Here is a 13183-nt window from a genome sequence, read left to right as displayed (position 1 = left end):
CCCCCCCCCTCTCTCCCCCCCCTCTCTTCCCCCCCCTCTCTTCCCCCCCCTCTCTCCCCCCCCTCTCTCCCCCCCCTCTCTTCCCCCCCCTCTCTCCCCCCCTCTCTCCCCCCTCTCTCCCCCCCCCTCTCTCCCCCCCTCTCTCCCCCCTCTCTCCCCCCTCTCCCCCCCCCTCTCTTCCCCCCCCTCTCCCCCCTCCTCCCCCCTCTCTCCCCCCTCTCCCCCCCTCTCTCCCCCCCTCTCTCTCCCCCCCTCTCCCCCCTCCTCTCCCCCCCTCTCTCCCCCCCTCTCTCCCCCCCCTCTCTTCCCCCCGCCTCTCTCCCCCCCCTCTCTCCCCCCCCCTCTCTCTCCCCCCTCTCTCCCCCCCTCTCTCCCCCCCTCTCTCCCCCCTCTCCCCCCTCTCTCCCCCCCCTCTCTCCCCCCCCTCTCTCCCCCCTCTCTCTCCCCCCCCTCTCTCCCCCCCCCTCTCTCCCCCCCTCTCTCCCCCCTCTCTCCCCCCCTCTCTCTCCCCCCCTCTCTCTCCCCCCCTCTCTCTCCCCCCCTCTCTCTCCCCCCCTCTCTCTCCCCCCCTCTCTCTCCCCTCTCTCTCCCCCTCTCTCTCCCCCCCACTTTAACCCTCTATCTCTATCTCTCTGTCTCCCTCTCACTCTCTCCCCTCCTCTCCAACTCACCCACTCTCTCCCCTTTCTCTCACCCCTTCCCTCTCCCCTTCCCTCTCCCTCTTCCCTCTCCCTCTTCCCTCTCCCTCCCCCTCGGCCCCTCTCTCTTAAACCAGTAGATCAAGGTATTGAGAGAGATAAATACCTGTAGCTGTACTTTTAATATCTCCGTAACATCCTTCCCAACAGGCCATTCTTAGATAGAGTAAAGCTCCCTCTGTACCATCCCATCAAACACTCCCAGGGCAGGTAGAGCACGGGGTTAGATACAGAGTAAAGCTCCCTCTACACTGTCCCATCAAACACTCCCAGGGCAGGTACAGCACAGGTTAGATACAGAGTAAAGCTCCCTCTACACTGTCCCCATCATACACTCCCAGGGCAGGTACAGCACAGGTTAGATACGGAGTAAAGCTCCCTCTACACTGTCCCATCAAACACTCCCAGGGCAGGTACAGCACGGGTTAGATACAGAGTAAAGCTCCCTCTACACTGTCCCATCAAACACTCCCAGGGCAGGTACAGCACAGGATAGATACAGAGTAAAGCTCCCTCTACACTGTCCCATCAAACACTCCCAGGGCAGGTACAGCACGGGTTAGATACAGAGTAAAGCTCCCTCTACACTGTCCCATCAAACACTCCCAGGGCAGGTACAGCACGGGTTAGATACAGAGTAAAGCTCCCTCTACACTGTCCCCATCAAACACTCCCAGGGCAGGTACAGCATGGGTTAGATACAGAGTAAAGCTCCCTCTACACTGTCCCATCAAACACTCCCAGGGCAGGGACAGCACGGGGTTAGATACAGAGTAAAGCTCCCTCTACAGTGTCCCATCAAACACTCCCAGGGCAGGGACAGCATGGGTTAGATACAGAGTAAAGCTCCCTCTACACTGTCCCATCAAACACTCCTAGGGCAGGTACAGCACGGGTTAGATACAGAGTAAAGCTCCCTCTACACTGTCCCATCAAACACTCCCAGGGCAGGTACAGCACAGGGTTAGATACAGAGTAACGCTCCCTCTACACTGTCCCATCAAACACTCCCAGGGCAGGTACAGCACGGGGTTAGATACAGAGTAAAGCTCCCTATACACTGTCTCATCAAACACTCCCAGGGCAGGTACAGCACAGGGTTAGATACAGAGTAAAGCTCCCTCTACACTGTCCCCATCAAACACTCCCAGGGCAGGTAAAGCACGGGTTAGATACAGAGTAAAGCTCCCTCTACACTGTCCCCATCAAACACTCCCAGGGCAGGTACAGCATACAGAGTAAAGCTCGCTCCTTAGGGATCAGTGCCCGTGGGAACTCGTCCCGATGCGAGCGGTCTGTGCTTTGTGGAGAGGTATTGAAATGTTTTTCCGTGCGATCTGATAAACGTTGCTCTTGAATACGCAGGGATACCAAGGTCTGGTCGATGGTGGAGACAATATCCGAGAGGCCACATGGGAAAGTGTGTCAATGATGCTGCAGTTGGTGAGTCTAACCCGTCACCGGGTCGAGCGGTCAGTGCCCGTGTGGACCCGTCCCCGTGTCGAGCGGTCAGCGCCCGTGGGGACCTAGCCCCATCGAGCGGTCAGTGCCCGTGTGAACCCGTCCCCGTGTCGAGCGGTCAGTGCCCGTGTGGACCCGTCCTCCATCGAGTGGTCAGTGCCCGTGGGGACTTGTCCCCCAGCGAGCGGTCAGTGCCCGTGTGGACCTGTCCCCGTGTCGAGCGGTCAGTGCCCGTGGGGACTTGTCCCCCAGCGAGCTGTCAGTGCCCGTGGGGACCCGTCCCCGTGTCGAGCGGTCAGTGCCCGTGGGGACCCGTCCTCCATCGAGTGGTCCGTGCCCGTGGGGACTTGTCCCCCAGCGAGCAGTCAGTGCCCGTGTGGACCCGTCCCCGTGTCGAGCGCTCAGTGCCCGTGGGACTTGTCCCCCAGCGAGCGGTCAGTGCCCATGGGGTCCTGTCCCCCAGCGAGCGGTCAGTGCCCGTGGGGACCCGTCCTCCATTGAGTGATCAGTGCCCGTGGGGTCCTGTCCGCCAGCGAGCGGTCAGTGCCCGTGGGGACTTGTCCCCCAGCGAGCTGTCAGTGCCCGTGGGGACCCGTCCCCGTGTCGAGCGGTCAGTGCCCGTGGGGACCCGTCCTCCATCGAGTGGTCCGTGCCCGTGGGGACTTGTCCCCCAGCGAGCAGTCAGTGCCCGTGTGGACCCGTCCCCGTGTCGAGCGCTCAGTGCCCGTGGGACTTGTCCCCCAGCGAGCGGTCAGTGCCCATGGGGTCCTGTCCCCCAGCGAGCGGTCAGTGCCCGTGGGGACCCGTCCTCCATTGAGTGATCAGTGCCCGTGGGGTCCTGTCCCCCAGCGAGCGGTCAGTGCCCGTGGGGACCCGTCCCCGTGTCGAGCGGTCAGTGCCCGTGGGGACCCGTCCTCCATCGAGTGGTCAGTGCCCGTGGGGTCTTGTCCCCCAGCGAGCAGTCAGTGCCCGTGTGGACCCGTCCCCGTGTCGAGCGGTCAGTGCCCGTGGGACTTGTCACCCAGCGAGCGGTCAGTGCCCGTGGGGACCCGTCCCCGTGTCGAGCGGTCAGTGCCCGTGGGGACCCGTCCTCCACCGAGTGGTCAGTGCCAGTGGGGACCCGTCCTCCATTGAGTGATCAGTGCCCGTGGGGTCCTGTCCCCCAGCGAGCGGTCAGTGCCCGTGGGGACCCGTCCTCCATTGAGTGATCAGTGCCCGTGGGGTCCTGTCCCCCAGCGAGCGGTCAGTGCCCGTGGGGACCCGTCCTCCATTGAGTGATCAGTGCCCGTGGGGTCCTGTCCCCCAGCGAGCGGTCAGTGCCCGTGGGGACACGTCCTCCACCGAGTGGTCAGTGCCAGTGGGGACCCGTCCTCCATTGAGTGATCAGTGCCCGTGGGGTCCTGTCCCCCAGCGAGCGGTCAGTGCCCGTGGGGACCCGTCCTCCATTGAGTGATCAGTGCCCGTGGGGTCCTGTCCCCCAGCGAGCGGTCAGTGCCCGTGGGGACCCGTCCTCCATTGAGTGATCAGTGCCCGTGGGGTCCTGTCCCCCAGCGAGCGGTCAGTGCCCGTGGGGACCCGTCCTCCATTGAGTGATCAGTGCCCGTGGGGTCCTGTCCCCCAGCGGGCGGTCAGTGCCCGTGGGGACCCGTCCTCCATTGAGTGATCAGTGCCCGTGGGGTCCTGTCCCCCAGCGAGCGGTCAGTGCCCGTGGGGACACGTCCCCCCAGCGAGCGGTCAGTGCCCGTGTTGACCCGTCCCCCCAGCGAGCGGTCAGTGCCCGTGGGGACACGTCCTCCATTGAGTGATCAGTGCCCGTGGGGTCCTGTCCCCCAGCGAGCGGTCAGTGCCCGTGTGGACCCGTCCCACCAGCGAGCGGTCAGTGCCCGTGGGGACCCGTCCCCGTATCAAGCGGTCAGTGCCCGTGGGGACCCGACCCCCAGCAAGCGGTCAGTGCCCGTGGAGACCCGTCCCCCCAGCAAGCGGTCAGTGCCCGTGGAGACCCGTCCCCCCAGCGAGCGGTCAGTGCCCGTGGAGACCCGTCCCCCCAGCGAGCGGTCAGTGCCCGTGGGGACCCGTCCCCCCAGCGAGCGGTCAGTGCCCATGGGGACCCGTCCCCCCAGCAAGCGGTCAGTGCCCATGGGGACCCGTCCCCCCAGCGAGCGGCCAGTGCCCATGGGGACCCGTCCCCCCAGCAAGCGGTCAGTGCCCGGGGAGACCCGTCCCCCCAGCGAGCGGTCAGTGCCCATGGAGACCCGTCCCCCCAGCAAGCGGTCAGTGCCCGGGGACAGGAGGGAGCTGGAAACTTGTGACTTTCACAGAGACGTGCGGAAGCATCACGGCTGCTCTTTCCACAGCCTGACCTTTGCAGCGAGGGATCTTGGCCGGCGCGAATGCAATCGGAGCCTGGGTCGCGGGGTCACGTTTAAAGATCACTCGGCTGGAAATAGCAGCACGAGCGCTGGCCGTGGCAATGAGCCCGAGAGAGTGACGGGGGCCTGGGAGAGAGGATCGTGTTACAGGGGCCTTACACAGACGGACAGATTCACACACACACACAGACACACAGACTCACACACAGACACACACAGACTCACACACAGACACAGACACTCTCTCACACGCACACTCTCTCACACACACACTCACAACACTCGCACTCACAACACACACACACACACTCACACATTCACACACACACACTCACTCACAATTTTACAATTTTTTTTTTTACAATTTAAATCGCTTTATTGGCATGATAAGTTACATCTTATGTTGCCAAAGCATCAAAATACATTTATGGTTCAGCACATAAACGCAGTTCTATTCATACAGTGTATAAACAGGTATATCCCTGAGTGTATAAATATACATTCGCATTGTTTATATATATTTTTTTCTTAGCTTACTGGTTGTCCCTCTGTTCATGGCAAGCTGCAACATAGTGCGCCGCCAGCGTTACACAGCTTCTCTCCTCTCCCAGTAGGAATGGGAGTTTTTGGTTGTCATTCAGATTTCTGAAATCAGGGCATATTTGTGAGAATTTTTGGTAGAAATTCTCCCTGATGCCCTGATATTTTCCACAAGCTGTGAGGAAGTGCATCTCTGTCTCCACCACTCCCTGACTGCAGTGAGAGCATATCCTGTCCTCTCTTGGCAGCCTGGTCTGCCTGTGTCTGCCTTTTTCGATCGCTAGGCTATGTTCGCTAAGTCTGTACCTTGTCAAGGTTCTTCTCAGTTTGTTATCCTTTACCATGGTCAGGTAATCAGCTATGTTGTATTGTCTGTTTAGGGCCAAGTAGCAATTGAGTTTGCTTTGGGTTTTTGTTGTTTCTGCCCAATATGTCAGATATTTTTCCTTTTGCTTATACTCATACACATTCACACAGACACTCTCACACGCACACTCACACATTCACACACACACACTCTCACTCACACACAGACACACATTGCACACACACTCAGACACACATCGCACACACACTCACAGACACACACACACTCGCACTCGCACTCACATACACTCACACTCACAACACTCACAAACAGGCACAGACACACACTCGCAACAGGCTGATTGGACACGGGGAGCAAAGACGGTCTGACCCCTGGTTGCCTCGTGCGGTGTGGAAAAGTTGATTAAAGTGACTCGGATCATCGAATCATACAGCTCAGAAGGAGGCCGTTCGGCCCATCGTGCCTGTGCCGGCTCTGTGAAAGAGCTCTCCAATTAGTCCCACTTTTCCCCCCCACCCCCTGCTCTTTCCCCCGTAGCCCTGTGAATTTTTCCCCTTCAAATATTTCTCCAATTCCCCTTTTGAAAGTTACTATTGAATCTGCTCCCACCGCCCTTTCAGGCAGCGCGTTCCAGATCACAACTCGCTGCGTAAAAAAACATTGTCCTCATCTCCCCTCTGGTTCTTTTGTCGATTATCTTAAATCTCTGTCCTCTGGTTACCAACCCTCCTGCCAGTGGAGACAGTTTCTCCCTCTCTACTCGATCAAAACCCCTCATGATTTTAACGCCTCTATTAAATCTCCCCCTAACCTTCTCTCTCTCTGTCTCTGTCTCTCTGTCTCTCTCTCTGTCTCTCTCAGGGTGGCACGGTGATTGGCAGCGCCCGGTGTAAAGATTTCCGCACCCGTGAGGGACGGACGACGGCCGCCTTAAACCTGGTGAAGCGGGGGATCACCAACCTCTGTGTGATTGGAGGCGACGGAAGCTTGACTGGAGCCAACGATTTCAGGACAGAATGGAGCGGCCTGCTGGCTGACCTGATCAAACAGGGTGAGTGTTTGATGTGACAATGTAGAGGGAGCTTTACTCTGTATCTAACCTGTGCTGTACCTGCCCTGGGAGTGTTTGATGGGACAGTGTAGAGGGAGATTTACTCTGTATCTAACCCGTGCTGTACCTGCCCTGGGAGTGTTTGATGGGACAGTGTAGAGGGAGCTTTACTCTGTATCTAACCCCGTGCTGTACCTGCCCTGGGAGTGTTTGACAAGACAGTGTAGAGGGAGCTTTACTCTGTATCTAACCCGTGCTGTACCTGCCCTGGGAGTGTTTGATGGGGACAGTGTAGAGGGAACTTTACTCTGTATCTAACCCGTGCTGTACCTGCCCTGGGAGTGTTTGATGGGACAGTGTAGAGGGAGCTTTACCCTGTATCTAACCCCGTGCTGTACCTGTCCTGGGAGTGTTTGATGGGACAGTGTAGAGGGAGCTTTACCCTGTATCTAACCCCGTGCTGTACCTGCCCTGGGAGTGTTTGATGGGGACAGTGTAGAGGGAGCTTTACTCTGTATCTAACCCCGTGCTGCACCTGCCCTGGGAGTGTTTGATGGGACAGTGTAGAGGGAGCTTTACTCTGTATCTAACCCGTGCTGTACCTGCCCTGGGAGTGTTTGATGGGGACAGTGTAGAGGGAGCTTTACTCTGTATCTAACCCCGTGCTGTACCTGCCCTGGGAGTGTTTGATGGGACAGTGTAGAGGGAGCTTTACTCTGTATTTAACCCCATGCTGTACCTGCCCTGGGAGTGTTTGATGGGACAGTGTAGAGGGAGCTTTACTCTGTATCTAACCCCGTGCTGTACCTCGTGCTGTACCTGCCCTGGGAGTGTTTGACGGGACAGTGTAGAGGGAGCTGAACTTGGGTAACGAGTGCCGTTTCTCCCTCGCAGGAAGGATCACCTCTGCGGAGGCGAACCAATCTTCTCACCTGAACATTGTGGGTTTGGTGGGATCCATTGACAACGACTTCTGTGGCACCGACATGACCATCGGCACCGACTCGGCCCTGCACCGAATCATGGAGGTCGTGGACGCCATTACTACCACTGCACAGAGGTACTGCCATGGGGGCGACCTCCCCATCACCATCCCCTCCCTCAGTGTCCCAGCGCCCCCCCCCCCGCCAACTCCGTTTCCTCTCCAGCCCCATTCCATGGGGCGAAGGTGCCATTCACAACTCCTCAGACAATGAAGCGGTCCGTGCCCGCACGCAGCAAGACCTGGACGACGTTCAGGCTTGGGCTGATAAGTGGCAGGTAACATTCGCGCCACAGAAGTGCCAGGCAATGACTATCTCCAACAAGCGAGAGTCTAACCCACCGTCCCTTGACATTCAACGGCATTACCATCGCCCGAATCCCCCACCATCAACATCCCTGGGGGGGTCACCATTGACCAGAAACTTAACTGGACCAGCCACATAAATACTGTAGCCACAAGAGCAGGTCAAAGGCTGGGTATTCTGCAGCAAGTGTCTCACCTCCTGACTCCCCCAAAGCCTTTCCACCATCTACAAGGCACAAGTCAGGAGTGTGATGGAATACTCTCCACTTGCCTGGATGAGTGCAGCTCCAACAACACTCAAGAAGCTCGACACCATCCGGGACAAAGCAACCCGCTTGATGGGCACCCCATCCACCACCTTAACCATTCACTCCCTCCACCACCGGCGTACCGTGGCTGCAGTGTGCACCATCTACAAGATGCACTGCAGCGACTCACCAAGGCTTCTTCGGCAGCACTCCCAAACCTGCGACCTCTACCACCTAGAAGGGACAAGGGCAGCAGGCGCATGGGAACACCACCACCTCCAAGTTCCCCTCCGAGTCACACACACCATCCCGGCTTGGAAATATATCGGCCGCTCCTTCATCGTCGCTGGGTCAAAATCCTGGAACTCCCTCCTTAACAGCGCTGTGGGAGCACCTTCACCACACGGGACTGCAGCGGTTCAAGGCGGTGGCTCACCACCACCTTCTCAAGGGCAACTAGGGATGGGCAATAAATGCTAACCTTGCCAGCGACGCCCACATCCCTGGAATGAATTTTTTTTTAAAGGTGGGGCTGAGGTATATGGTGGAGAAGGTGGGAAGATGGGGTTGAGGGATTGGGGGATAGGTGGGATTGAGGGATTTGGAGAAGGTGGGGTGGGCGGGGTTGGGGATATGGGGAGAAGGTGGGTAGGTGGGGTTGAGGGATATGGGGAGAAGGTGGGTAGGTGGGGTTGAGGGATATGGGGAGAAGGTGGGTGGGCGGGGTTGGGGATATGGGAGAAGGTGGGTAGGTGGGGTTGAGGGATATGGGGAGAAGGTGGGTAGGTGGGGTTGAGGGATTGGGGGAGAAGGTGGGTTGGTGGGGTTGGGGGATATGGGGAGAAGGTGGGTAGGTGGGGTTGAGGGATATGGGGAGAAGGTGGGTGGGTGGGGTTGAGGGATTGGGGAGAAGGTGGGTTGGTGGGGTTGGGGGATATGGGGAGAAGGTGGGTGGTGGGGTTGAGGGATATGGGGAGAAGGTGGGTTGGCGGGGGTTGGGGGATATGGGGAGAAGGTGGGGTTGGGGGATATGGGGAGAAGGTGGGTAGGGTGGGGGTTGGGGGATATGGGGAGAAGGTGGGTAGGTGGGGTTCGGGGATATGGGGAGAAGGTGGGTAGGTGGGGTTGGGGGATATGGGGGAGAAGGTGGGTAGGTGGGGTTGGGCGATATGGGGAGAAGGTGGGTAGGTGGGGTTGAGGGATATGGGGAGAAGGTGGGTTTGAGGATATGGGGAGAAGGTGGGGTTGGGGGATATGGGGAGAAGGTGGGTAGGTGGGGTTGGGGGATATGGGGAGAAGGTGGGTAGGTGGGGTTGGGGGATATGGGGAGTAGGTGGGGTTGGGGATATGGGGAGAAGGTGGGTAGTGGTGTTGGGGGATATGGGGAGAAGGTGGGGTAGGTGGGATTGAGGGATATGGGGAGAAGGTGGGTAGGTGGGGTTGAGGGATATGGTGAGAAGGTGGGGTAGGTGGGGTTGAGGATATGGGGAGAAGGTGGGTGGGTGGGGTTGAGGGATATGGGGAGAAGGTGGGGTTGGGGATATGGGGAGAAGGTGGGTAGGTGGGGGTTGAGGGATATGGGGAGAAGGTGGGGTAGGTGAGGTTGAGGATATGGGGAGAAGGTGGGTAGGTGAGGTTGAGGATATGGGGAGAAGGTGGGTAGGTGGGGTTGAGGGATATGGGGAGAAGGGTGGGTAGGTGTGGGTTGAGGATATGGGGAGAAGGTGGGTGGGTGGGGTTGAGGGATATGGGGAGAAGGTGGGGTTGGGGATATGGGGAGAAGGTGGGTAGGTGGGGTTGAGGGATATGGGGGAGAAGGTGGGTAGGTGGGGTTGGGGGATATGGGGAGAAGGTGGGTAGGTGGGGTTGAGGATATGGGGAGAGGGTGGGTTGGTGGGATTGGGGGATATGGGAAGAAGGTGGGTAGGTGGGGTTGCGGGATATGGGGAGAAGGTGGGTGGGTGGGGGTTGGGGATATGGGGAGAAGGTGGGTAGGTGAGGTTGAGGATATGGGGAGAAGGTGTGTGGGTGGGGTTGGGGATATGGGGAGAAGGTGAGTAGGTGGGGTTGAGGGATATGGGGAGAAGGTGGGTAGGTGGAGTTGGGGGATATGGGGAGAAGGTGGGTAGGTGGGGTTGAGGGATATGGGGAGAAGGTGGGTGGGTGGGGTTGGGGATATGGGGGAGAAGGTGGGTGGGTGGGGGTTGGGGATATGGGGAGAAGGTGGGTGGGTGGGATTGAGGGATATGGGGAGAGGATGGGGTAGGGTGGGGGTTGAGGGATATGGGGAGAAGGTGGGTAGGTGGGGTTGAGGTTTATGGTGGGTAGGGTGGGGTTGAGGGATATGGGGAGAAGGTGGGTGGGTGGGATTGGGGGATATGGGGCGAAGGTGGGTAGGTGAGGTTGAGGATATGGGGAGAAGGTGTGGTGGGTGGGGTTGGGGGATATGGGGAGAAGGTGAGTAGGTGGGGTTGAGGGATATGGGGAGAAGGTGGGTAGGTGGAGTTGGGGGATATGGGGAGAAGGTGGGTAGGTGGGGTTGGGGGATATGGGGAGAAGGTGGGTAGGTGGGGTTGAGGATATGGGGAGAAGGTGGGTTGGTGGGATTGGGGGATATGGGAAGAAGGTGGGTAGGTGGGGTTGAGGGATATGGGGGAGAAGGTGGGTGGGTGGGATTGAGGGATATGGGAGAAGGTGGGGTAGAGGTGGGGTTGAGGGATATGGGGAGAAGGGTGGGTAGGTGGGGTTGAGGTTTATGGTGGGGTAGGTGGGGTTGAGAGATATGGGGAGAAGGTGGGTGGGTGGGATTGGGGGATATGGGGCGAAGGTGGGGTAGGTGAGGTTGAGGATATGGGGAGAAGGTGTGTGGGTGGGGTTGGGGATATGGGGGAGAAGGTGAGTAGGTGGGGGTTGAGGGATATGGGGAGAAGGTGGGTAGGTGGAGTTGGGGGATATGGGGGAGAAGGTGAGTAGGTGGGGTTGAGGGATATGGGGAGAAGGTGGGTAGGTGGGGTTGAGGGATATGGGGAGAAGGTGGGGTAGGTGGGGTTGAGGTATATGGGGAGAAGGTGGGGTTGAGGGATTTGGGAGAAGGTGGGGATGAGGGACATGGGGAGAAGGTGGGTAGGTGGGGATGAGGGATATGGGGAGAAGGTGGGGTTGAGGGATTTGGGGAGAAGGTGGGGGTTGAGGGATATGGGGAGAAGGTGGGTAGGTCGTGTTGAGGGATATGGGGAGAAGGTGGGGTTGAGGGATTTGGGGAGAAGGTGGGTGGGGTGGGGTTGATGGATATGGGGAGTGGGTGGGTGGGGGTTGAGGGATACGGGGAGAAGGTGGTGGGTGGGGTTGAGGGGATATGGGGAGTGGGTGGGTGGGTGGGGTTGGGGGATTATGGGGAGATGGGTAGGTGGGGTTGAGGGATATGGGGAGAAGGTGGGTAGGTGGGGTTGGGGATATGGGGAGAAGGTGGGTGGGTGGTGTTGGGGGATATGGGGGAGAGGTGGGTAGGTGGGGTTGAGGGATATGGGGAGAAGGTGGGTTGGTGGGGTTGGGGGATATGGGGAGAAGGTGAGTAGGTGGGGTTGAGGGATATGGGGAGAAGGTGGGGTAGGTGGGTTGAGGGATATGGGGAGAAGGTGGGGTTGAGGGACATGGGGAGAAGGTGGGTAGGTGGGATGAGGGATATGGGGAGAAGGTGGGGTTGAGGGATTTGGGGAGAAGGTGGGTAGGTGGGGATGGGGATATGGGGAGAAGGTGGGTAGGTGGAGTTGAGGGATATGGGGAGAAGGTGGGTAGGTGGAGTTGAGGGATATGGGAGAAGGTGGGTAGGTGGTGTTGAGGGATATGGGGAGAAGGTGGGTAGGTGGGGTTGAGGGATATGGGGAGAAGGTGGGTAGGTGGAGTTGAGGGGATATGGGAGAAGGTGGGTAGGTGGGGTTGAGGGATATGGGGAGAAGGTGGGTAGGTGGAGTTGAGGGATATGGGAGAAGGTGGGTAGGTGGGGTTGAGGGATATGGGGAGAAGGTGGGTAGGTGGAGTTGAGGGATATGGGAGAAGGTGGGTAGGTGGTGTTGAGGGATTTGGGGAGAAGGTGGGTAGGTGGGGTTGAGGGATATGAGGAGAAGGTGGGTAGGTGGGGCTGAGGGATATGGGGAAAAGGTGGGGTTGAGGGATTTGGGGAGAAGCTGGGTGGGCGGGGTTGAGGGATATGAGGAGAAGGTGGGTAGGTGGCGGCTGAGGGATATGGGGAAAAGGTGGGGTTGAGGGATTTGGGGAGAAGCTGGGTCGGTGGGGTTGAGGGATATGGGGAGAAGGTCGGTTGGCGGGGTTGAGGGATATGGGGAGAAGGTGGGTAGGTGGGGCTGAGGGATATGGGGAAAAGGTGGGGTTGAGGGATTTGGGGAGAAGCTGGGTGGGCGGGGTTGAGGGATATGGGGAGAAGGTGGGGGTTGAGGATATGGGGAGAAGGTGGGTGGGATTTGGGGAGAAGGTGGGTGGGTGGGGTTGAGGGACATGGGCAGAAGGTGGCCTAGTTCTGTCCCTATGTATCCCCCCCACTCACCACCTCATCACGGGGAGCTGCCAATGAATCGATAGGTCCATCGAACCCAACTAATTGCTCCCCCTGCACCCCCCCACCCCCACCCTGCAAATGTTACCCATTCGAGGGTTGCAGGTTCCTCATTGTCCTTGGCTCCCCCGCCCCCCTCCCCGCCATCAACCGGGTGGCGTATCCAAGCCCTTGGGCAACGAGTCTCGGCAGCATATTCGGCCATGTGAGGCGTCACTTCCCCGGGTTCCCACACCCCTGGTGAGATCTGATAACTCCGTGGCGGCCATTCCTGCTCTGTGTGTGCGCGCGGATCAGACTTAAACCCGTGGGATCTGCAGGGTGGGGGGAGTGGGGAGGTGGTCATAATCCGGGCGCCGTGCATCCTCGCTCAATCTCACTCTCTCTCTCTCTCTCTCTCACACTCCCCCCTTTTGCAGCCACCAGAGAACGTTTGTGCTGGAGGTGATGGGACGCCACTGCGGGTGAGTCACTGCTAGACCAGTCGTCAATCCTCTCGCTGGGTCGGACAACGGACTTGACGTCGCGGCAGGGGCAACAGGAAATCTATTGCCCCTCGTTCCCCCTCTCTCTGTGTCTCTCTCTCTCTCCCTGTGTCTCTCTCTCCCTGTGTCTCTCTCTCCCTGTGTC

General features: G+C 58.9%; 1 protein-coding gene across 1 annotated transcript in view; it reads left to right on the top strand.

Moving 5' to 3' along the window:
• Positions 1-2032: 2032 nt before the first annotated feature.
• The window catches only part of LOC147097208 (ATP-dependent 6-phosphofructokinase, muscle type-like), a 51400-nt gene continuing 40249 nt past the window's right edge, over positions 2033-13183 (top strand). Inside the window, 4 exon segments of the mRNA XM_085973106.1 lie at positions 2033-2141; positions 6258-6447; positions 7342-7507; positions 12973-13017. Coding sequence (XP_085829232.1) covers positions 2127-2141; positions 6258-6447; positions 7342-7507; positions 12973-13017 — 416 coding nt within the window. The 5' untranslated portion in view covers positions 2033-2126.

The sequence above is a fragment of the Somniosus microcephalus genome, chromosome 33, assembly GCF_052327205.1.
Source record: "Somniosus microcephalus isolate GS21.2 chromosome 33, FLI_Smic_1.0, whole genome shotgun sequence".
Lineage (NCBI taxonomy): Eukaryota > Metazoa > Chordata > Chondrichthyes > Squaliformes > Somniosidae > Somniosus > Somniosus microcephalus.
This window is presented reverse-complemented; position numbering and strand designations above follow the sequence as displayed.